The sequence below is a fragment of the Cebus imitator genome, unplaced genomic scaffold, assembly GCF_001604975.1.
Source record: "Cebus imitator isolate Cc_AM_T3 unplaced genomic scaffold, Cebus_imitator-1.0 Scaffold89, whole genome shotgun sequence".
NCBI lineage: Eukaryota > Metazoa > Chordata > Mammalia > Primates > Cebidae > Cebus > Cebus imitator.
Window position 1 is genome coordinate 2972450 of NW_016107404.1, and position 26032 is coordinate 2998481.

Here is a 26032-nt window from a genome sequence, read left to right on the forward strand (position 1 = left end):
AAAGTCTAATTAACTTGCCCAGGGTAATATAACTGGTGCTACAATGGTCCTTCTGTTTACAAGACCAGCATTTCTGCTTTATACTGACCAAACCTAAAATACACAATCACTTGCAAGAAACATTACAGGGGATTTGTTGTTAATGAATGAAGGTCTTTGCCTAGTTCTAGATCCAGAAACAGCTTCAAGGTTGGACTTGAACCAAAACAAAATTCATTCAAGAAGTATTCTTTGAACACCTACCCCATGCCATATAGTTTCCCAAGAAACAAACAAACAAAAAATTGAATATGGCCTCAATTCCCACTGCTCCCTCACCAAAAAACACCTCATCTCTAATGATACGCTTCTGTATGATAAAGTGATAATGAATGAGAGTGATCTCATGCTTCATTAATGTTGATGTTTTTCTTGGGGTACTTAGAGGTAATTTTTTAGCCTTGTAGATTAAAAAGGAAATCGCCCTGGGACCTTTCTCCAAGTGAAAGCTTTAGTGGAGCCCAACATACAAAACAGAGTAACTTAGAAGCTCTCATTAACATCTACTGCCTTTGCCTCAGCCCAAATAAGGGCAAAAATTGACTGAAGCACAGCTCCTAAGGTGTGGTCCGTGGACCAGCAGCATCAGTATAACCTGGGAAGTTGTTTAAAATGCAAATAGATGGTCCCACCCAGACATAATAAATCAGAAGCTTATGGGTGGAGCCCAGAAATTTGCATTTCAGTAATCTTTTCGGGTGCTTCAAGAACCACCGCCATTTAACTTTCAGGCATCATAAGCAGGACACAGAGGAATACATCTGGGGCTTGAGGAAGTCTTCCAGTGATTCTCTAGTGTAGCACATCATCAAAACAGCCATTTCAATACCATATATATAGTATAGAACTTTAAGGAATCCAAGTTCTTTGTCTGCATTTAAAAATCAAATGCTTTGGGCTGGGCACAGTGATTCATGCCTATAATCCCAGCACTTTGGGAGGCCGAGGCAGGTGGATTACTTGAGCCCAGCTGTTCAAGATCAGTCTGGACAACATGGTGAAACCTCATCTTTATTTAAAAAAAAAATCAAATGCTTTGGATTTTATTTCATTTTTGGAAATTTAGTTTCATAATAACTATGAGCTTCCGAAGACTAGATATAAATACAGTAATTTTGGAAAATACAGCTTTTAGTTAGGTGAACCAATCATCATCTCATTTTTAATCTGCCTTTTAGATAAGAATTTATTTTAGACATAAAGGTTTTTAGCCTTGCAATTGTATCTACATAGTAATTATTTTCCCCGACAGGACATACTCAAACACAATTTAAACAAATATGGCAATTTTCAATTTTACCTAATAATCCAAAGCTTTCTTTTTTCTCTTGAAACATTACACTAAAAAAAGAAAAAAAAAGAAAAAAAGAAAACCCACAGACCCATGGTGAAATTAGTTTCATGTTTCATAAATAATGGGGTAATACTGATATATTTTCAATTTCAAAACAGGATCATAATTTCAATGTAGGAGAGTGCATTCTTTATATATTATAATCTCTACAAGTGTGGCATTCATTTCGGTCACTGTTTTTTTCTTTTTTTTTGTTTTACAGCTTCCTCACCAGTGTCTCTTATTCTCTTCCAATTGTGCTTATGGTTGCCTGGGTTGTATTTATAGCTGCCTTTGTAAAAAAGCTTGTCTATGAGAAAGACCTCCGGCTTCACGAGGTATGTTGAAAAGTCACTTCTTGTTATGAATAAGTCCTGTTCATAGAACAATTACTATGATTTTCATCATGCCTATATAAACTCAAAGCCTAACTCATCCCTTGTTAATGTTACAGAAAGGAAAATCTTTTACAAATCACAAAAGCAGCTGATAAGGCAATATTTTATTTTATGAAAAAGTGACATAAAAGTCAGCTAATAATTGTTTTTGAAAAACAAAATCTGAATAAAATATGAGTAAAGTGATAATTCTTAGAGTAATTTTTTGCCCAGTAAATTACCTATAGGACTTAGGATCTAACAGAGGAAGTTTAAATAACAACAATAACAACTGTTCAGGCAGAAAGATTGTTGGCATGGTAACTAAAATAACCCAAATGTAGACATAGATAGAGATATAAACATAGACATAGACGTATGGCTTATTTCAGCTTTCACTAAGAAAATTCTCTTTCTAGCATACTTTGTCTCCTTCAATTACCTTCTCCATTTCCCACTGACTCCTGACTTATAGAAACTAAGAATTTCATGTTATGCTACTGATTGGGTTAATAACTATATCACAATGGAAGACAGAACCAGGAGTGTGAAGCATGACCTCTTTCTGAGCACGTTCTTCATCATTAACCCCAAATCCAAAATATCTTACTTCTTTTTAGAATTTATGATAAAGCATCATGTGGTTTTTAGATTGTATTGGAATAGAAATTATTTTATCTACTTATCCCATAATGAGTTCTTTCTTATACTTACTTATGGAGTGGAAACAAAGATGAAACATTTCAAAACTGGGGCACAATAATTATTGCAGGGACTGGCTGAATTCTGAACTAATGAGGTTAGAGGAACCTATTCGTGCACTTGTCCTTTTCAGACTTTCCTTGCCAATGCTTGTAGACAATTGATCATTTATCCTTACAAGATACAAGTGACCGCTTCATATTTCTATTAGTTCAGCAACAGGCTTTCAGGGGTATCCCAGTATTTGAACCTACATTTTTTACCTGTTCTGTTTGAATTTTGGTTGATGCACACAGCTGCATTTTTATATTTCACTTAAAATTTGGTAAACTTCTCATCAACTAGTTTGAATCCTGTTGTATTCAGGACTATATGCAATGCTTTTCTAATTCCAATTTAGAAACTTGAGTCCATGCCCTCAACCACAATTATGATTGCAAGCCCCTACCTTCTAGTTTTCCTTCAGGTTCCTAGCAGTCAGAAGCAAATCATCACTGAGTAAGGAAAACCTTTGAGATAGAAACTGTGACAGAAACTGAGTCCTTCTTTCCTTCAAAATTAATACCTACCTTAAAAATATTGCCTGTGATAGAAACAGTAAATATATGTATGCATATGCATATACACAAATATATGTGCATATAATACATCTGTGTGTATATAATACACATTGTATTATTTTGTGTTTGAAGACGATGCTCTCTGAATGCATCTATATATGTCACCAAAAAACATCAAAGCATAATGAAAAGTCATTTCTCAATTGAAAATGCTAAGGATGTATTTTTAGCTGTGAACCAGTTTCTATTTGGTAGCTCTGTGTCTCCATTGGACCGGTATCTACTTTCAAAATGTAACCACCCTTGTCCTGGGGTCAAAGTCACATGGTGGAAGATCCCTGAACCTGGAATCAAAATATCTGGTTTAGTTTTCGAATTCTACCAGCCATATACACTTGGGCTCAGTCTCTTAAATTCTCTTGAGTCTGATCATCTAGACTTCATTCAACATTTATTTCCAGAATGTAGCTCTCTCTCTCTCTGCCAGAACAGAGGAGGAACTCAATTATTCATATTTTGTCAATTCTAAGACATTGATTTTTCCCCCTTTTTAAAGCCTGTGAAATTGGGATACTTTTGATAGGGGTCATGATTTATTTGGCAGTAATCTTTCTTTCTTGGTGACATGTAAAATAATGGCATATCCTAAGCAGTGGCCTAAATTCAAAGGAATACGGTGGGCTTGTAAAATGAATTGATAGAGGCAGGCGTGGAAGGAGTGGGATGTCCCTAGCGGTTCCTGCTCAGTTTCGCACCACTGCCTACAGTTCTCATCTAATCTCCTCCTTTTTAAAGATGTAAAGATGAGCCCAGAAAGTGAGAAGTGACTTGCTGGAGACCTTGGAGATAGTTAATGTTAGACCTGGCATTAGAACTGAAGTATTTTGACTTCCAACCAATCCTTTTCCAGATCATAGCTACCTTCACCCTTACAATCTTGCTTTAATAATATAGACTTTTGGCAGGGCGTGGTGGCTCATGCCTGTAATCCCAGCATTTTCGGAGGCCAAGGCGGGCAGATCACCTGAGGTCAGGAGTTTGAGACCAGCCTGACCAACATGGAGAAACCTCATCTCTACTAAAAAATACAAAATTACCCAGGTGTGGTGGTTCATGCCTGTCATCCCAGCTACTTGGGAGGCTGAGGCAGGAAAATCACTTGAACCTGGGAGACAGAGGTTGCAGTGAGCCAGGATCGTGCCATTGCACTCCAGCCTGGGCAGCAGGAGTGAAACTCCATCTCAAAAAAATAAAAATAAAATACACACACACACACACACACACACACACACAAACACCTCTTTAAGGACATTTGCAGATGGTGATGGATAATCTCTTAACTTACCAGAGACTCAAAGTCACTTTTTAATATCATCTTTTTATATTCTGGTAAAGTCTAAAGTTGTCCAAGTCCCACTTCTTTATCATTCAAATTAAACCAAAAAGGTAAATAAAATCAACATTCTTCCCTTTTCCTTCTGTAATTATTCTCCAATCTTGGCAAGAAAACCAAGTTAATTGGTATCTCAATGAAGCCACTTATGTTTGACTTTGTTACAGTATGATTCCATGAATCCCTTTACCTTGTTAAATAAATTAGTACAAATCCAATAAGTTTACTTATTAAAGTAAGCCCATAGAATAAAAAAAAGTACTTTAAAAATGCCTCTCAATTGGGTTTTGTTCTGCACTTTTCTTTTAAAAATTAAAATACTAAAGCTATAAAAATCTGATAACACATACCGAAGAGTATATATTTTTTCTCATTATTTTCATGGTTTATGAGTTCGATTCATCTAATGTAAGTCATTTACGGGACTTTCAGTGCTTTTATTTAGTTGGAGACAGAATTTTGGAGTCATTCTCTCAGTTCAGACAGGTAAACTATCTGTGGGCTGCAGAGGTGTTACCAAGAATTATACTAAGATTTTTAGTCCCCTAGTGGTTTACATTAAACAATGTTTTGTGCTTTCCTGATATACACTAATCTACACCACTAGTGGGAATTTGAAACATTTCTAGTAATGGTGACAACATCCTTTACCTCGTACTAAAAAACAATAATATAAATATGTATTGTTAATAGAATTCTAGAAATTGAGGTAGAAAATGTTAATATTCCTTATGAGTTAGTACTTGATATTCTTGCAGAATTGAAAGAAGACATTGCCGTCAAGTAAATATGTGAGTATTTATGATTTCTTTTCCTGACAGTATTTATGTCAACTCTTGTGCATAAGCTGCTCATGAATGTGGCAACACATTTATCCAAACTCTTCTAGGATGTCTTTCTTATTCTCTGCTGTAAACTGGGCAGACTTTGGCCACTATGCAGAGGGGTTTTCCTTGAGAAACAGGATATCAGCTATTGATGAATTGCTCTGGCAGGTTTGGGAGGCTTGAGACAAGAAACTCTCTGATGACAGAGCTGGCACCTGACATCTGTCACTTTGAGGAGGAACTAACGATATCCAAGAAAGCACAGTCGGCCGCTCTTGGTGCGCCACTTTCCATCAGCAAGTTTCGTCTTGTTTATTACAACAAAGTGGGCAATGAACCTGGATAATTTATGGATGACTTATATACTCTCACTGTCCTTTCTCTTTATGAATAGAAGCTGTTTTCCTCATGGCATAAAATCCTGAAGTTTCATGCTAGAGTGTTAAATAGTGAATACTTTTGGAAGTACCTAACTCAGCCTGTTTCAGGAAAAAGCAAAATGATCAGCCTCCAACTTTTATCAATTCCTGGAACTGGAGTCTGATCTTGAGTATCAAAAATTTCAAAATTACAGTGATTAAACACCTTTAGTCCTGGTATTCAAGCCTGCCAAATTATCTTTTAACAAGTCTATGAATGAAGACTATTCTCAATATATAAGCGATTTATAGAAAGCTATCCATTGTTAGGGGAGAAAAACATGTTTATACACATGACATCAGCTTTATGTGGCCTTGATATGGTCTAGTATTCTTTGACCATCTTGGGAAATATATTGACATTATCCCCTACTGACATACATTGCTACTGGGAGGAAATCTGTTTGTATAGGATACATAAAATTGTGCTAAATATCAGCTTGGGAAGTAGTAATATAGTTTCCATATCTCCCCACTTAAATATATTCAAGTAGGCATAAAATTCTGAAAATACAAATAGCAGGAAAGGGAAATAAAAAGGGCTAACACATCATATTGGAACAGGTGAATCCCTCCAAAATAGTCATCAAACATGACACAGTAATTTTTCCACATGGGATAGCGTACACGCAAAGAGTCGCTGGCATAAGATATCTGAGGTCTTTTTCACACCAAAATGTAATTTTGTTTCCAGTGATAGCATGTGTAGCAATTCAGGAAACTTTCCATAGTGACCTTTGCCCCATGCTACTTTGACCCACACTTTCCATTCCCACAGAAACACAGGTTGAGTCCTGACTACAAATGGTGACAGGGCCTTGGAGGAGAAAAGCATTAGGGAGAGAAGAAGGTGAGAAAGAGGGCAAAGTTAAGAGGGAAAGTCACAGGCTCTTTCTCAGTGTTGATTAGCTTGAAGCCCACAGCTTAGACTGTTGGCAGCCAGGTAGCTGTTTCCCTGGTAACAACTGGAGCAGCAGAGTTATCGAAATGTGATGTTACAAAAGCAGAAAGCAAAATTCACTATTTTGCTTTGCAGAGCAAAAGATCCAGTGCATTCGCTATATATTTTTTTCCTGGAAAAGTTAGGTATAAGGGGTGGGGCATTGACTATCCTTGATTTTGAAAAAGGAAAACATTGGGTTATAAAGCTGTTCGTGGAGATTTCCTTTTTCTTTCTTTCTTTTTTTTTTTTAGACAGAGTTTCACTCTTGTCGTCCATGCTGGAGTGCAATGGCATAATCTTGGCTCACTGCAACCTCCGCCTCCCTAGTTCAAGCTATTCTCTTGTCTCGGCTTCCCGAGTAACTGGGATTATAGGCACCTGCCACCATGCCCGGCTAGTTTTTGTATTTTTAGTAGAGATGGGGTTTTGCCACGTTGGCCTGGGTCTTGAACTCCTGACCTCAGGTGATCTGCCTGCCTCAGCCTCCCAAAGTGCTGGGATTACAGGTATGAGCCACTGTGCCTGGCCTGTTAGTGGAGATTTCTTTTGTTCCTTTTTTTTTTAAAAAAAAGGATGCTGTGTTCATAGGCTTAACATTAATCATGATATGCAGGATATTAACATGAATCCAAGATATGCAGGATATCCAGGTTCCCCCAGTACATGCCACATCTACATTAGGTATTTCTCCTAATGCTATCCCTCCCCTAGCCCCCCACCCCGCTGACAGGCCCCAGTGCGTGATGTTCCTAGGGGACTTTAAATCTTTCAGAATCCTTTTGAGCTAATGTACAAAGAGATTGTGCTGGCTTATTTTTCTACCTTGTGAAATGCCTTGGGCTCTGGGGATATCACTGAGGTATCAAAGAACATCAATTGAGAGAGAGGTATTGAGGATTTCAGATACATGAGTTCATTATGAATGTATAAACGGCTTTTTGGAAAACAAGGATGACAAATATTGACCTAGACTATAACTTACTGCCAGTAAGTGTTAAAGATGGGGAGGCTATAGCTAAAGGCAGAAGGTCTCCCTTAAGCTTCTGTGTTTTAAATTCTTAGGAATCAGGTATACTGTTTCTCTCAGAAACATAAATACTGATTGTGTTGTTCATTAGTGTTTAGTTAAAAAAAATATGGATTTTTTATGAGCTCAGTCTCTCCATTGAACTAGTAGTTAAGCCATGGTTTTTCACTAGCTCGAAATGCTCATCCCTGGACAAATGTCAAAATCATGTTGTAAAATTCTTCGGGGGATACCATAAATTTGATGATCTATTCTACATTAGTTTAATCTAAAGATGTCAGCTAGATAATGATTATAAAGTGGAACTGTAATTTTAAAAAACCTCACTATCCAAATTGTTTATTATATTGTGCCACTCTGTAAACCAATACTCTAAGATGTTCTGGTGTATATAAGCGTATTTCACATAGCAAGCATGGATAAATTCTTGATTTATGTAAATTATTAAAATGCCTAGTTTCATACATAGAGAGACTATCATGACATTTTGACATAATACAGGGAATAATTGTTATTTGGGAGAATATCAGCATAACCAGCGCCTCACATTGTTTTCTTCTTACAGTACATGAAGATGATGGGTGTGAACTCCTCCAGCCACTTTTTTGCCTGGCTTATTGAGAGTGTTGGATTTCTACTGGTTACCATCGTGATCCTCATCATTATACTCAAGTTTGGCAACATTCTTCCTAAAACAAATGGGTTCATTTTGTTCCTGTACTTTTCGGACTATAGCTTCTCGGTTATTGCTATGAGCTATCTTATCAGTGTCTTCTTCAACAACACCAACATTGCAGCTCTGATCGGAAGCCTCATCTACATCATTGCCTTCTTTCCGTTTATTGTGCTGGTTACAGTTGAGAATGAATTGAGCTATGTAGTGAAAGTGTTCGTGGTAAGTCAACCACTGGAATGGAGGTGTGGGAAATGACACGTTTTTGTTTATTTGTTTATTTTCGGATTCCCAAACCAAAAGTTCACTTACCTAAATTTGAAATTCAGTGATAGCAAAGTAAGCTTAATGTCCTAATGATAGCTTTTCCTACATTATTGTATACCATACAAGACAATTAAGAGCTTACAAAGCCGTAATATGTGATACTGTTAAGAAATAGTTCCTAAAGAAAGAACAGTTAAAATGTAATACATCATGTTTTAGAAGTCTTTGAGAATTCTAACTTCTCTCTGGTCCAATTCCTGAAACATCTGAAAGCCTCTAGTATTGAAATTATTCTCATGTGTGAATAATTCTCATGGTTCTCATGACATAAAATATAGCTTAAAGCCGTAAAGACAAATGCACCAACAGCATGTAATCAACCTTAAATTCTTTTCTGCCTTTTCAATTCAGAAGCACTAAATTAATTTAAGAATTTTAATTAAAGCATTAAGATTACTGACTGAAATTTAGAAAGCAGAATGAAATTTCATCACATTAAAACTTTGCTGTTTATGGAAACAAAAAGTAATGAATAACTAGCATTGACAACTTTGGGTTTAAACAATATTTAAATTTCTGATTTGTTGCAATTATCAGTATTCAATCAACTGATATTTTAGTATATTTTTATTCTTAATACTTCTGTTACCTGAAATAAATGTATGGAGTGAAAACACCTTCTGGGCCCTAATGTTTTCAGTTAATTTTTGTCTTAACACTGAATTACTCCATAATTACCTATTTTATTACTGGCTGAACAACATTTAGTAAGTTCAAATGTATATTTTGAATTTTTAGCAAGTGGTTTCCAAGTTGTAATTTTCCTGTTTTTGTTTTCTGCTATTCCCACTAGTCTACCTTCAGAGTTGTAGCATGCTTGGTAAGGGACCGCTGTATTTTTCAATATGCTTAGAGAGTAAGCCTCAATTTTATCTATACAAATGTCCAAAGTTTTAAGTATTTTATGATTCCTCTGGGTGAAACACATGAAATCTATAAGAACAATCATTGCTGTTTCTTTTCTTCACAGAGCCTATTGTCCCCAACAGCATTCAGCTATGCAAGCCAGTATATTGCACGATATGAAGAACAGGGCATTGGTAGGTCCCCTTTCTTTAAAACTGGATTTTATTTTTCACAACTGTGCTATGTGTCACAGAAGAATAAACACTTGTGTTCATTTTTCAGGTCTTCAGTGGGAAAATATGTATAGCTCCCCGGTTCAGGATGACACCACCTCATTTGGCTGGCTGTGCTGTCTAATCCTAGCTGACTCTTTCATTTATTTCCTTATTGCTTGGTATGTCAGGAATGTCTTTCCAGGTATGAATGTGCTTCTGACAGATATATGCTTTTTATTGGTTGACTTCAATATAAATCAACTAATAATATATTCTAATATTTTATTTGCAAAAAACTAAATAAAAAATATATATATACACACCTTTTTTTTTTTTTTTCTGAGACAGAGTATCCCTCTGTTGCCCAGGCTGGAGTGCAGTGGCATGATCTCAGCTCACTGCAATCTCCGCCTCCTGGGTTCAAGTGATTCTTCTACCTCAGCCTCCCGAGTAGGCACGTGCCACTACACCCAGCTAATTTTTTAATTTTTAGTAGAGACTGAGTTTTCACCATGTTGACCAGGCTAGTCTCGAGCTCCTGGCCTCAAGTGATCTGCCCAGCTTGGCCTCCCAAAATGCTGGGATTACAGGCACGAGCCACCATGCCTAGCTTTAATTTTTTTTAATTAAAAAATCTTATTTGTCATATATAACCTCCAAAAAGAAATACTCAAATCCCAAAGCTAACAAAAATTGTTCAGGATGAGATAATATACTGCTAAATTTCCTCTCAGATATTCCTGTAAGAGATGGAGTGAATTACGAATCTTAGAATAGTGTCAAATCAATGCAGTCTTGCTACATAGGAGTGCGAAAAATTATAAGGGAAAAATCAAGTCTCCTAATTCTAAGGAGAATTTACCAGATTTTAAAGGAAGAAGACAAGTTGGGTTCCCCCTTCTAGGTCTCAAGCAGTCATCCTTTCTAACATGCTTAGTTTTCCATTTAGCCCTACTTATATTTATACATTTTTTGATGTTGTAAATGAATAAAATAATATGATTTCAGTTATGTAAGATCTTTGTGAAAGGCAAATAGAGACAGAAGGCAGGTCAGTGATTGCCTGGGATGTGGAGTGAGAGCAGGGATTATCTGCAAATGGGCATGAGGCACATTTTTTGAGTTATAGAAATGTTCTAATACTGAATTGTACAACTTTATACATTTACTAAAACTTATCTAACTGTACACTTACAACAGTAAGACAAGTAGGTCAACAGCATGCATTGTTATGAGAGAAATGATATGAAATTGCATGACTAAAAGTTTTAATTATGTTTTTCTAAATGGCAAAATTATCATCCTTTTAGTCATGGATGAATATGTCTACACATGTCTGTTTGGACCCTTATGGGGATGAAATTGTGGCTTTTTCTGGGCTGGAAACCCAGCCCAGAACCACGGATCTGAACTAGTCTTATCAAAGTAAAATCACAACTTGTAGACATTTATTTCCTAGATAAATAGAGGCTTTTTCCATTACAATAATAAATGTACAGTTAGATGAGTTTCAGTAAATGTAAATGAAGCTGCTTAAAAACTAACAAGAAAAAAGGCCATCTTCTTTTGCTTTACTTTGGAAACTGAGACCACCTTTTAGTTTTATTTGGTGTCAAAAAATAAAACTACTTCCTAAACCATACATAGGATCTACTGTTTCATTCTGATGCTTAATGCTAACAGTCAACTAAAAATCACTTTTCCCGATACCTTTTTATTACAGGAACATATGGTATGGCAGCTCCCTGGTATTTTCCAATCCTCCCTTCCTATTGGAAGGAGCGATTTGGGTGTGCAGAGGTGAAGCCTGAGAAGAGCAATGGCCTCATGTTCACTAACATCATGATGCAGAACACCAACCCATCTGCCAGTAAGACAAGTCGATCAACAGCGTGCATTGTGATGAGAGAAATGATATGAAATTACATGACTAGTAGTTTTCATTATTTTTTTCTAAATGGCAAAATTATCATCCTTTTAGTCATGGAAGAGTATGTCTACACATGTGTGTTTGGACTCTTATGGGGATTAAATTGTGGATTTTTCTGGGCTCATTAGCTCAGTTGGTTAGCATATGGTGCTAATTAGGCCAAGATTGCAGATCCCTTTGTGGTCCAGTTAGACTCACACAGAGAAAAATTTTGTTCCTTGGCCACAATCTGCACCCCTAACTCCAGCCATCTGTCACCAGTCAAAGGAGTAACCAAGTAACGAGTATGAGTAATTTAGCCTAACCCATCACAAATACTGGAAAAGTAGTTCAAAGTGTATGTCTTCCCAAAGGGTGAGTCGTGTCATCTTCATAAAGTGAATGTGGGCCACAGAAGTGGTCCTTTTGTGAGCCCTGAAGAAGATGTAGATAGTTATTAATGAACCAGATTCTATAAACCACAGATCTGAACTAGTTTTTTCACTGTAAAATCATAATTTATAGGTATTTATTCTATAAATTGGTATCATCCTGCCCAATCAGAGGACCAAGCCTTAGGCTTGTCTTTTGACTATTTGTTATCTGTTGAATAAAGGAGAATTCATAATTATAGTACCATATTCTGGGAGTGCTTTGTCAACAAAGAAGGGTGAAATAAACCTTGGTTCTCCACTCGTATTCATTCCGTAACCAAGTGAGGAGGCTGAAGACTATAATAAATCATTTATTTCTGAATTTTTTTTTTTTACTTAGAGGGTTATATTTTTATAGTCTTCAATTTTAAATAAAGATAAAGTCTAACTCTAGCTGCATTACCTTACTTTAAAACTTACAACTCTTCCATTGATTTCTCTCCAGGTCCTGAATACACGTTTTCCTCCAACATCGAGCCTGAACCTAAAGATCTCACGGTTGGGGTTGCCTTGCATGGGGTCACAAAGATCTATGGCTCAAAAGTTGCTGTTGATAACCTCAATCTGAACTTTTATGAAGGGCATATTACTTCATTGCTGGGGCCCAACGGAGCTGGGAAAACTACTACCATGTATGTTAACTTTTCGACACTTATTGCCATGGAAGCATATTATTTAAAAATACAGGTTTAAAAAAAACTGACCTATTTTTGTAAAAACTAAAGTTGTTATATTTCCCAGATGCAGAAAGATGGTTCAACTTGTATGCTATAAATGGAGTCAAAATCAACAGTTCTAATACTTTTTAAATTTTTTAATTCAGTGCCAATTTTGTAAAATACGAAGTTTCTAATAAAAATAAATATTTTTGACATCTCTTAGATAATAGGAAATTCTGCAACATTGAGTTCATATTCTTAGGTAGAGACTATTGGTTGCGGCTCATTAGTAACTGATCTCTCTCTCTCTCTCTCTCTCTCTCTCTCTCTCTCGATTGAGTTTTGCTTTTGTTGTGCAGGCTGGAGTGCAGTGGCAAGATCTTGGCTCACTGCCACCTCTGCCTCCTGGGTTCAAGTGATTCTCCTGCCTCAGACTCTTGAGTAGCTGGGATTACAGGCACATGCCACCACACTCAGCTAATTTTTGTTTTTGTATTTTTAGTAGAGATGGGGTTTCATCATGTTGGCCAGGCTGGTCTCTAACTCCAGACTTCAGGTGATCCACTGGCCTCGACCTCCCAAAGTGCAGGGATTACAGGCATGGGCCACTGCACTGGGCCAGTAACTGATCTCTTAAAGGGAGTATCTGTTTTTTGGTTCCTTCCTGGTCTCTACCAAGCTGCACTGCTTCATACACCCAATCTGTTTCATTTATTTGCATTTCTAGCCTGGTGCATATATAACTATGAAATTGCATCTCCTGATATAAACACAGCTGTTCACAGGAAATCTTTGCCTTGACTCATAAAGAAACAAAAGAAACACCAGCTATCAGACAGAAATCAAAAAGGCCAGGAGTGGAACATAAGCTGTTCTTTCTCACTCCTCACCTATGTAGCATTTTCCTGTGTCAGAATGGAGAAGAGATTCAACTGTTTTTAAAGTGACGTTCTTTTGAATTATTTTTTTATGTGATTTGCCTCCAGTGCTCCACATTCACTAGTTGCTGAGTCAGCTCTAAGATGCTGTTGGTGCTCTAGCCCTTGTTTGAAAAAAGGATCAGTTGCTGCATATCCTACTTAGTATCATCACGAATCAGCTCAGTGACTGCCAAACCACTGGGATTAATTTTTTTTCTTTTGTAAATAAAAGGGGACAGAGGAAGGTCATTAAATGAGTGAGCATACAGCCTATTTGCATGACCTGTTTAAAGTCAGAGTTGGCTTTCTAGGGAGAATACAATGCCAAAAAGGCCAGATTTTTTTTTTAACTCTTAAGTTCAGAGGTACAAGTGCAGCTTTGTTACACAGTTACATGGGGGTTTATTTTACAGATTATTTCATCACCCAGGTATTAAGCCTAGTACCCATTACTTATTTTTCCTGATCCTCTCCATCCTCCCACCTCCACCCTCTGAAAGGCCACAGTGTGTGGTGTTCCCCTCTATGTATCTGTGTGTTCTCATCATTTAGTCCCCATTTATAAGTGAGAACATATAGTATTTGGTTTTCTGTTCCTGTGTTAATTTGATAATGGCCCCCAGCTCCATTCATGTTTTTAATAGGGAATAAGAGGCTAATGAAGCAAAGAAACAGACAAGGCTCTTGAAGGGGCTATAATTTTAGCTGAGAATGCCCCCATTTTATTGTATTAAATATAAGCCTTTAATATAAAGTATGTTATTTATATTTCAGTGTTCATATGGGAAAACTGCATATTCCATTCATAATTTAATCCACAGGTCTGCATTGCAAGGCACTGATTAGGTTACTGAGACAGTGTGCTAAGAAAACATGACCTTTCCCTGATCTCATGGAGCTTACATCATAGTGGAGGAGATGGGTATTAAATAATTCCTCAGTTTACTAACTATCTGAAAGATGATGAGGAATTATCTAGGTAAGAACATTCTAATCACAGTGTAGAGAAAAGGACTGGAGATGACCAAAGAACATGTGGGAAGGAGAGTTAGGAGCTTAGAGTGATACATTAGGCAGGTGGTGATGGTGATGATGATGATCCCATGAAGATACCCGTGAAAACGGTGACATGGGCACGTAGTTAGGAGATTAAAATAGGAGGAGAGTGCAAAAATGACTTACAGATTCCAGTCTTGTGCAACCAGTCTATGAATTTATTACATGGTGAAAGAGGTAAGATCAATGAGGGTATGGCTTTTAGGGTAAAGATCATGAGCTCAGTTTTAAACATACTGGGTTGAAGGACCCTGTAAGAAATCTCACAGAGAAGTGGTACTGTCTGTTAGATATATAAAGCAATCCCTGAGCTGAATAATAAGGTCTGGGCTACAGATGTAAATTGGAGACATGCCAACCTGTAGATACTAAAGAACGTCAGGAAAGTACATGAGTTTGCTCAAGGAGACAGAACGTACTTGGTATTTAAAAGCTCAATTGTTTTTGTCATTGTTACCACCACCATTACCATCATCATCATGTAGTATTTATGTAATACTCTCAATTATTAAAAACTTGTAACTTTTATTTCTTATTCCCATTAAATATCATTTTATTTCATAGTTTGCCCTTGTCTGAGAAGATACGCTGTATTTTATTTTTAAACTAACAACTGAGATCTATTTAGTCCTAATATCTAGCTTCAATGCTTGGTTTATACCTAATTCATCATGTCTTCATTTCCAGTTCCATGTTAACCGGGCTGTTTGGGGCCTCAGCAGGCACCATTTTTGTGTATGGAAAAGATATCAAAACAGACCTACACACGGTACGGAAGAGCATGGGAGTCTGTATGCAGCATGACGTCTTGTTCAGTTACCTCACTACTAAGGAACACCTTCTCCTATATGGTTCCATCAAAGTTCCTCACTGGACTAGAAAGCAGCTCCACGAGGAAGTAAAAAGGCAAGTTAAGACAGGAGTGAGAACTGCTGTCAAAGATCCATAGCTTGGTTGGTAAAGCTCGGGTAAGGATACCAATAGCAAATGTTTTCTCACAAAATAATTACTTTTTAGTTTTTCTACTTCTTTATTATTGCAAACATTTAAGGTCATTTACCAGCCAGTTATTACACTGAAACTGTTTAACTCTCTTCATTTCTGGCTCCCATATTGCCCCAAATCCTTTGCTTCTAATCCCTATGGCTACTACACACTGGTCCAAGCCTCCTAAGTGGATTCTTGGATTTCACTCATCTCTTGTGAAATCTGTTCTTTGAAGAGCAGCCAGGGTGATCTTTTTCAACTGCAGATCAGACTATGTCACTCCTGGATTTAAATCCTCCAGTGGCTTCCTTCCATGCTTAGTAAAATACTCAATAACATCCTTACTAAGACTTACGCAGTCCTACGTGACTTGCCTCTATTCTCACTTCTAATGTCATGTCCTTCCACCCGCCTCCACGTTAACTCTGCTCTAGGCACACTGGTCTAGCTACGCACTTGACTATCCTTGTCCTGCTCCAGCCCCAGAGCTTTTTATTTTCTCTTCCCTCTACTTACAGCATCCTCCCCAGATGGCCATTTGACTTATCCTTGGTCAAATGACCGCTTTCCTGGTTTCTGCTGAAATGTCACTTTTTCTGAGATGACTGCCATATATAAAACAGATGCCTAAAAGAGCATATCCCAGCCATTCCTTGTCTTACATTCTCTGCATTTATCATCACCACTTGAGAATATATTTATTATTGACTGGATTTCCCTATATCCCTCCCAATACACACACTTACTAAAACATAATCCCCTTATGAGTAGAAATTTTATCTGTTCATTGCTTTTCCCAAGTACGTAAAACACAGCCTGGCACAAAACAGGCTGACACTCTCTAGATATTTGTCAAATGAATCAATTATGTATTCCTTTGTGCTTTTTTTATGAGTATTAATTTTGTATCTCCAACCAGGTGATGAATAATAGAAAACTATATTATGAATCCTCAAAGTTTATTGTACCTTACTGAGCATGTAATAGTCACTTAGTAAATACATATCAATTAGGGTTATTGTATGTTTCCAGTACTCAAATAGTTTATCTGTAAAAAATAGCTCTCATACATTATTTTTTAAGGACTTTGAAAGATACTGGACTATACAGCCATCGTCATAAGAGAGTTGGAACACTGTCAGGAGGAATGAAGAGGAAGTTATCTATATCCATAGCTCTCATTGGTGGATCGAGGGTAGTAATTTTGGATGAACCATCTACTGGAGTTGACCCATGTTCTCGCCGAAGTATATGGGATGTTATATCCAAGAACAAAACTGGTATGAGTACTTCTCAGAACTTGTCCACCCAACAGTCATACTTCTGCCCTCTGGCATATACAAAGCATACAGGCTGGGCACAGTGGCTCACGCCTGTAATCCCAGCATTTTGGGAGGCCAAGACAGGAGGATTGCTTGAGCCCAGGAGTTTGAGACCATCCTAGGCAACATAGTGAGACCTGTCTCTACAAATAATAACAATAAAAGTAATAATAATAATAATAATAATAATAATAATAATAAAGCTGGCTGTGGTGGCTGGCACATGTAGTCCCAGCTATTCAGGAGGCTGAGGTTGGAGAATCGCTTGAACCCAGGAGGTCAAGGTTACAGTGAACTATGATCAAGTCACTGCACTCCAGCCTGGATGACAGAGTGTGACACTGTCTCAATAAAAAAAAAAGAAAACAACAACAGAAAGCAAGTTGATGACTTTTCTGTTTATGATATTTTTAAAAAATTTTAACATTTATTTGTATAGATACATAGTGCTTATACATATTTATTGGGTATGATATCTTTTAAAAATCTAAGATTGGCTCTTTCTTTTCCAAAAAATTTCTCCCAGATAACTTTCTGGGTCAATTGGTTAATATCTGTGTAGTGCCTGCTGTGAGTTGAGCATTTAACTGGCCTTTTTGAAAGCATGCAAATCCAACAGAAGTTTCAAAGTTTGCTTAGAGGAGCTAAGAATCTAATTAGAGATACCAAACATACACAAGTGAAAATAAACTGAAAACAGACTAAATAAGTGCTAACAGGACGTGAAGCAATGGAGTAATCAGAGTGGAGTGGAATCATCAGAGAGGAATATTCAGAAAGTCTTAAATTATTGCTTTTTCATAATGAAGAAAGGGGAAGAGAGAGAGAGAGAAGCAATGCAAAGTGAACCCACGGGAGCAAAATTCTAATAGACTGTGAAGAATTGCCAATGCCCACATGACAAATGATGAACATGCAGTCATTCAGCATAATAAAGGCTTATTTGCTGTTAATTTGTCTGAAAATTGCCTCCAAATATTTAAGAACACCCTTCTAAATTTTTCTTTGTCTTTCTTTTTGGGATGGACTCTCATCTGTCACCCAGGCTGGAGTGCAGTGGCATGATCTCAGCTCACTGTAGCCTCTGCATCAGGTGCAAGAGATGCTCCTGCCTCAGCCTCCCGAGTAGATAGGATTACAGGTACATGCCACGTGCCCAGCTAACTTTAGATAGGTTTTACCGTATTGGCCAGGCTGGGTTCAAACTCCTGACCTCAAGTGATCCGCCTGCCTTAACCTCGCAAAGTGCTGGAATGACAGGCGTGAGCCGCCGAGCCTGGCCCTGATTTTCTCTTTCATCATTTTGGAAGCTCTTTGAGGTCAGTCAGTTTTTTAGTTAGCTCATAAAATGTGAGTCTTCTCAGATGTCACAGGACTTACTCTGGCCAACTCTGTGTATCTGGAAACTGTACTTTCATGTTTCATTCTCTGTTGCTCTTGTCTGTATTTTCAAGCCAGAACAATCATTCTATCGACACACCACTTGGACGAGGCTGAAGTGTTGAGTGACCGCATCGCCTTCCTGGAGCAGGGTGGGCTTCGGTGCTGTGGGTCCCCATTCTACCTGAAGGAAGCCTTCGGTGATGGGTATCACCTCATACTCACCAAAAAGAAGGTGGGAATGGGAGGAAAATATACCTCATTACGGAGTCATAAATTAACGTTTATGTGAAATAGAAGTACAGTCTTTCCAACTTCATTCACTGCTAAAATTCATTAGTATTGCTAGCTTAGTGCTTCTCGAATCTGAGTAAGCATCAGAATCCTGGAGGTCTTGGCTAAAACCCAAGTTCTGGCCACACCCCAAAAGAGTCTGATCCCATAGGTCTGGGATGGGGGTCCAGAATGTACTATATTTCTATAAAGTTTCCAGGTGTTGCCGACGTCGCTGGTCTGGGGATGGCACATTGAGAACCACTGTGCTGGGTAAAAAATGATTGACATCTTAAGGTTACTGATGGCGAATCAGCCTTTTAGTTCTCCTAACATTTCAACCTAGAAAGCCAAAAATTCAATTTTCTGCTTTATCAAAAGCAGATAAACAGAATATGAAGTCATGGGTTCACTTTCTGATTAGTACTCCTCAAGTGGCAGTGCAAGGACTGTAACTTACACAGGTCAGCGGTGCCTTTACATCTTTTGGAGAACAAAAATGCTCACTGAAGATCCCTCCACCACCTAACAGAACATATGATTTAAAAATACTGTGCAAGATGTATATGCTATTAGGAAGGTTTTGATTACCTCCATTTATTTTCTATCTAATCCTCCTCATGTGATTTACAAAATGTAAGAAAATGTTATACTCTTAATAGTTATACTATTAATTGTTATATTCATTAAGAAATTCATGTATTATATGCATTATGCCTTATAATACCGAAGCACTATCCCAGGAACTGGTGACACACCAGTGAACGGATGATATGAAAATCTCTGGCCTTTTAGAGTTTATATTCTGATGGAGTGTGAGGAATTCAGATGATACAATCAATGAGTAAATTATTTCGTATATTAGCCATTAGTAAATCACTTAGTATATTTAATTTTATGCTATGGATCGAAATGAAACAGGGAATGGTGAGTGGAGCAGTTTTAAAGTAGGGAAATAAGAGGTTGTTTGAGAAAGTGGCAGTTGAACCGAGAGTTGGAGGTGGTGAGAGAATGGCACATATCGCTCTCTGGGGGCATAGGAACACCAGTTGGAAGAACCCTGAGGAGAGGATGTGCCAGAACCCAAAGCCTTCTAGCAACAGCAAAGAGACTGTCATTGCTAGAGTAGAGTAAATGAGAGGGGGTTAGAGAAGGGACAGGGTGGCATGGGAGAATGGGGCCAACAGAATGGAAACCCAAGTGGCATCTGTCAGTGCTCTAGAGCAGTGACAGGTGATCCAACTCAGGTGTGGAGAGGCCTAAAAGAGCTCATCACCCCACCCTCTGACTAGAGCCCTGGGGCACTATGGTATAAAGAGAAGAGAGTGTTTTAATTCCTACTTTTCTCCCTTATAGAGTCCAAATTTAAGTGCAAATGCAATATGTGACACTATGGCCGTGACAGCAATGATCCAATCACATCTCCCGGAAGCCTACCTCAAGGAGGATATTGGGGGAGAGCTTGTTTATGTGCTTCCTCCATTCAGCACCAAAGTCTCAGGGGCCTATCTGTCACTCCTGCGGGCACTTGACAATGGCATGGGTGACCTCAACATCGGGTGCTACGGCATTTCAGATACCACCGTGGAGGAGGTATATCTCAACACTTCTTTTTCTCTTCAAGCTGATATAACTTGCTGTTCCCTTAGAATATATATGCGCCATTTTTCTAAAAATATATATTTTTAAATAAATATTTCACAAAATTAGAAAAGCTTAACATTTTTCCAATACTATTCTTATGTAAGACAGAATAAAATGTTGCCCCAATTAGAAAGCATGTAATTTTTACCTACAGAAATATTCACTTGAAGTCAGATGGGAAAAATTTGTCTCAATAAATGTAACAAAAGTTCAAATTCAAAGGTAAGCTTAGAAATTAGAAAAGACATGCACTTTTCATGTTAATGAAGTAGTTTGGCTTCTCTTTCTAGGTCTTTCTGAACTTGACCAAAGAGTCACAAAAAAATAGTGCTATGAGTCTTGAGAACTTAACACAAAAGAAAATTGGGAATTCCAATGCCAATGGCATCTCAACTCCTGATGATTTATCTGTGAGCAGCAGCAGTTTCACAGACAGAGATGGTATGAATCTAACGTTAATATTTTGTTTAATTCCAATAGATGACATAAATGAGAAAAATCACAGACAGACTTTGATTTTTAAAAATTCAACTCTAAAGTTTCATTCTAAATTCAAAAAACACTAAAGAAATTTAAGCCTCCTTTTTTCAGATATAAAATATTCATTAAACCAAATTGAATTCTCTATTTCAAAAGTACTTTGAAGAATGTGAAAGAACTCCCTTGATAGTGTGGTGATGAGTATTCCACCTACCCACCAGAAATTGTTTTCAAGATGTAACCTCTCTAATTTCAATTCATGCTCAACAAGTTAAAATTCTTCTTGTAACTGGGGCTAACAGTGAACAAGATTACCTTGTAAGGTGGTTCACTCTTTGTTATTAGCATATTGAAGTAGAGACAATAGTCATAAAAAAAAAAGAAAACTTAAAAATAAAAGAAGTTGCCATTCTTTATGGTACCTCAATGGAAGACATGTCTAACCTACCTGACTCTTAGTCATTCAGGAGCTGAGAAACTGGTTTTGGGTAGAATTTCTGAGTTAATTAATTTGGACTTGATGGCTAAAAGTCTATAATAATAGATTTCCTTCCCCAATCCTTAACATAGGATATGCTTAAAAAAATCATGTTGCTTGACATGACTTTGAGGGATTGGGCTCTTTTGAAAATAACTTTAATTGTCTCTTCTCTTTCTGACAGTTAATTTATACCTCTAGAAACACTATTTACTTAAGCATATAATAAAATGATGTATAAATCAAGGAGCAGTCATTTCAATAGTTTTTGCTCAAATTGGCAAAAAATCTCTAGTAACAGAACTTTTAATTAAACATTTGCCTGGCTCTCAAACTCAGCTAATCTTTGATGCTTGTATAATTCTGGAACTGGAGGATAATTTGTCCTCTGCCATATTCCTCATTTCTTTTCTTTTGGGGAATATAATTGTGGCCTCCACGGCATTGAGGACTTTGATTAGAAAGTGGTCTTCTGCTTCAGGAAGCAAAGGCTAAGTATGTGCCTCTGCATGTGTCTTATAATTTGAAACTATTCTTCAGTCCAAATGCTCCCTTCATTGACATTATCTTTTAGAAAGCACATTTATTCCATTTGATACACCTGTAAGTCATCCACATGTAATTTCTCAAGAAACAGAAAAGCATACTAATTAACTGAAAATATTCAGCTCCTTCTACAATTCCCTTTTGCAGAGATATGAGTTTGCATTTAAACTTGTTCACTCTGTTTAATTGGAATTCATTTTAAATTAAGCAGCTTTGTATTTTTTTCTTATCAGCTAAATGAAGATCATGATTTTTGTGCTGCATAATTTCTGATGGAAAATTTAAAATATACACAGAGTTGACGAATACCATCATCTTATCACCTACGAAGGTGTGCGGGGTGGCAGGCTTTAGGAGAGAATGCTATATTTGAACCTATTTTTAGAGGGAGCCACTGAAATTATTAGCCATAGAGCTCTATGGAGGAAGCAGTGGTTTATGGCCTCTGTAGCTGCTCTGCCATGGAATTTTTCTCAGCACCAGAAAATCATTTCAAACTATGGAAAGGGTAGATAATTTTTTCTAGTGAGTTCTTTTTTTTCTTAAATAACTCTAGTGGCAAACATGGAGTTTTGAAAGGCCATATAATCATTCCAAATTTCTAAAGAGAGTGCCATAAATAAGTGGTTGAACTAGAGTTGTACTCTGGAAGAGAGGATTACCCTTTTTCTACTCTTAGTGTGAATTAATTGGGCCTCAAAGTCAATTAGACTCACAGTCACTACATTACAATAGGAACAAATTGTTGGATTAGGGTGGTGTTTGTCTGTATTTGTCTCACATGAATTTAATCTCTTCATAGAAACTCTCTCTTATTAGTAATGTATACTGAATCTGCATTGAGACTTTAGGGTTTGAGGACAACATTCATTTATGAAATTCTAGTTATCTAACTGACGTGTAATATTACTATGCATATGACTAATAATATTTTGTGTATAGTGAATTAGAATTTTCAAATCACTTTACACACAGTTCTATATGAATGGATATTATAGTTCTCAGTTTTCCCAATGGAAGGTCCAGAGCTAAGGCTGAGAAATGAAATTGCTGAACCTCAAATCCAAATCTTTAAAAGCTTTTCCCACCACACAGTACTATACCATCTAGCTATAGTTTCTGAAATTACTTTATTGCATATCAAGATTTCCCAGAACCATATTGAATCTCTTTTTCTTAACCAGACAAAATCCTGACAAGAGGAGAGAGGCTGGATGGCTGTGGACTGTTGCTGAAGAAGATCATGGCCATACTCATCAAGAGGTTCCATCACACCCGCAGGAACTGGAAAAGCTTCATTGCTCAGGTTATCCTCCCCATCGTCTTTGTGACCACTGCCATGGGCCTTGGGACACTGAGAAATTCCAGCAACAGTTATCCAGAGATTCAGATCTCCCCCTCTCTTTATGGTACCTCTGAACAGACAGCCTTCTATGCGTAAGTTTCTTTCTGTTAACTAAAAATGTTTCCAAAGTGTTTCTATGAGCGTGGTTGTACCTGAATGAATGCCATGGGATGCTGGAGAATAAAGTACCTAGAAGCTATGGTACCTGATTCTGCTAAAGGAATGAAAAGTTTGATTGACTGCAATATGTTACTTCTATTGCCGACAAATAGCTTTTTCAGAGTTTTTGCATTCATCTAAAACTAAAGTTATAGGAGATATTTATTTTTAATGACTAAACTTTAATTAAGAAAGGCAGGTTAGGTATGGCTTCCCAATCTGTTGTAACATACAACAATTAGCTTTTTATTGGTCTCACAAATATTAAATAGTGATACTAGAATCCTGTTTAATATAATGTTATAGGTACAGCAGGTGATAACTGATGCATGTGACAATTAGGAGAATAAGAAGGCAGCCAAATAGAGACATGTACATTTTACTGAGATACCTTTCTTTCTTTTCCTGAGACTGTGTCTTTTTTAGATTTCTTAGATTAAGAAAACAGTCCTAAGCAGAGCACAGTGGCTCATGCCTGTAATCTTAGCAGTTTGGGAGGCTGAGGCAGGCAGGTCACTTGAGCTTGGGAGTTTGAGACCAGCCTGCTAACATGGCAAAACCCCATCTAATGTACTACAAAGACAAAAATTAGCCAGGCCTGGTGGTGCTCACCTGTAATATGAGCAATTTGGGTCTCTGAGGTACAAGCATTTCTTGAACTCGGGAAGCTGAGGTTGCAATGAGCCATGATCGCACCGCTGTGCTCCCAGCTGGGCAAGAGAGCGAGACACTGTCTCAAAAAAGAAAAAACCATTCTATATACAGCACATTTCATTTCTTCAAGCATGATTTTAATATAGGAGACTAGTAGAATAAATCATGTATTTGTTTTTGTCCTTTAATATTGCAGGAATTATCACCCAAGCACAGAAGCACTTGTCTCAGCAATGTGGGACTTCCCTGGAGTTGACAACATGTGTCTGAACATCAGTGATCTGTAAGTGGTTCTTGCTCATCTATTTTTTGTTTTCAACATTCCAGTTTGAGTGTGTGCATGTGTATGTGGGTGTGTGTGTCTGTTATTTGCCTGGAAGAAAACTTTACCCTGATAGAAAACCCTGTTTAACAGATTTTATCTATCTCCTTTAGTTTATTTCTTAGTTATCTTATGCTATACCAATAAATATTAGCTGTCTTATGATTTGTACAACTCTCTAGTATACACATTTTCATTTAATAATCACAACCTTGTGGACTATTAATCTCATTTTGCAGACAAAGAACTGAGGCTCACAGGGACTAAGATACTTATTTAGCGAGACTCCAGGTCTCATTTGCACTATACAGTGTTGCTTATTCAAACTTCTAAGATAGTATTAATACATAAGTCATGTAAACTTGACCTTGGTGTATTATTATGCTAAAGTATCATCTTCCTGTCAGAAGAGAAGATGAAAAGAGCAAAGAGAATAAAGGAGAGTAAAAGCTCCATCCTGACACAGTAAGACAATTCAATAAGCACTGGCCTCAATACTGTGTAGTCAATAAATGCTTTCCCTCATCCCCCACCACAAAATGTCAAATCATTTGGACATGGTGAAGCAATGTACATTGAAGTGATGAAAAATCAGTAAAACAAATCAGTAAATATGTGTATCTATGACTACACACATGAACTTAATGCCAAATACTTGATTATATGCTCATATGTACACGAGAACACATATACATACCCACATCACAGCAACATCATTTTAACTTGCAGACGGTGTTTGAAGAAAGACAGTCTGGAAAAATGGAACACCAGTGGAGAACCTATCACTAATTTTGGTGTTTGCTCCTGCTCAGAAAATGTCCAGGTAAGAAGAAATTCAGTTTCAGTGAAATAGGAAAAATACAGGAATAAATATCAAAGCTTTAAAGATCTATCTAGATTACCAAAGAATCCGTGTTAATTTAAGTTCATTTTATTGGAAGCTAGTAGCTCAGAAATATGGATCTGGGCAGCTCAAAAAATACTGACTTTGAACATCAGCTCTCTGTTTTAAATCCATCTCAGTACAGATTTCCAAAGGTAATTCTATGATGGTCTTTGTGGAAACCAACTGAAAATGAATTTTTGGTCTCAATTTAGAGCTAACTAGAAAGCTCTATGTTTCACATGAAAAAAATGTGACCATAACTGTCATATTTGAAATATAGCAAGACTGCCACTGTAGCTGGGAAGTCAATAATGTGTAAGTGTAGAACAGAACTCCATAAGTCTCTAAGTAACACCTCTAGGCTTCAGGAAGAAGTCATTTCCTGGAAAAAAAAAACACAAAACAGAAAAAAATTATTCATCACTTACTCTGTATTCTATAGATACAGACCTTAGTTTTCTAAGCCTATCAGTTCACCACACTTGTAAGGGAACTAGATTCACTGGAGAAGTTCAAGATTGTTGAAGAAAAAAGGCCACTTTAGTTTCTAATAGTTACTATATTGCCAACTAAATTTCTTGCATCATTTCTTCAGAGTGACATTTGGCTGTACACTCAACGGTCTTCGTATAATATTTTATAATGAAAATATCTTCAGTGAATGCCACCCATTTTGGTGTTCTTATGCAAAATAGTTACTAATAATAAGAGTTGGGACCCAATAAGAATCTTTTGGAATTCTTTGGGAGGCCAAGGCAGGTGGATCACGAGGTCAAGAGATCCAGACCATAATGCCTGATATGGTGAAACTCCATCTCTACTAAAAATACAAAAATTAGCTGGGCATGGTGGTGCATGCCTGTAGTCCCAGCTACTCAGGAGGCTCAGGCAGGAGAA

The 26032-nt window shown here is 37.3% G+C and overlaps 1 protein-coding gene across 1 annotated transcript in view; it reads left to right on the forward strand.

Moving 5' to 3' along the window:
• The window catches only part of ABCA12 (ATP binding cassette subfamily A member 12), a 192855-nt gene that overhangs the window by 129458 nt on the left and 37365 nt on the right, over positions 1 to 26032 (forward strand). The window contains exons 23-36 of the mRNA XM_017534981.2: positions 1596 to 1710; positions 8186 to 8515; positions 9591 to 9660; positions 9749 to 9883; positions 11405 to 11551; positions 12470 to 12656; positions 15347 to 15565; positions 16730 to 16926; positions 18423 to 18583; positions 19978 to 20214; positions 20556 to 20706; positions 22954 to 23206; positions 24124 to 24210; positions 24979 to 25072. Of these exons, the coding sequence (XP_017390470.1) occupies positions 1596 to 1710; positions 8186 to 8515; positions 9591 to 9660; positions 9749 to 9883; positions 11405 to 11551; positions 12470 to 12656; positions 15347 to 15565; positions 16730 to 16926; positions 18423 to 18583; positions 19978 to 20214; positions 20556 to 20706; positions 22954 to 23206; positions 24124 to 24210; positions 24979 to 25072 (2383 nt within the window). The remainder of the gene's footprint in view (positions 1 to 1595; positions 1711 to 8185; positions 8516 to 9590; positions 9661 to 9748; positions 9884 to 11404; positions 11552 to 12469; positions 12657 to 15346; positions 15566 to 16729; positions 16927 to 18422; positions 18584 to 19977; positions 20215 to 20555; positions 20707 to 22953; positions 23207 to 24123; positions 24211 to 24978; positions 25073 to 26032) is intronic.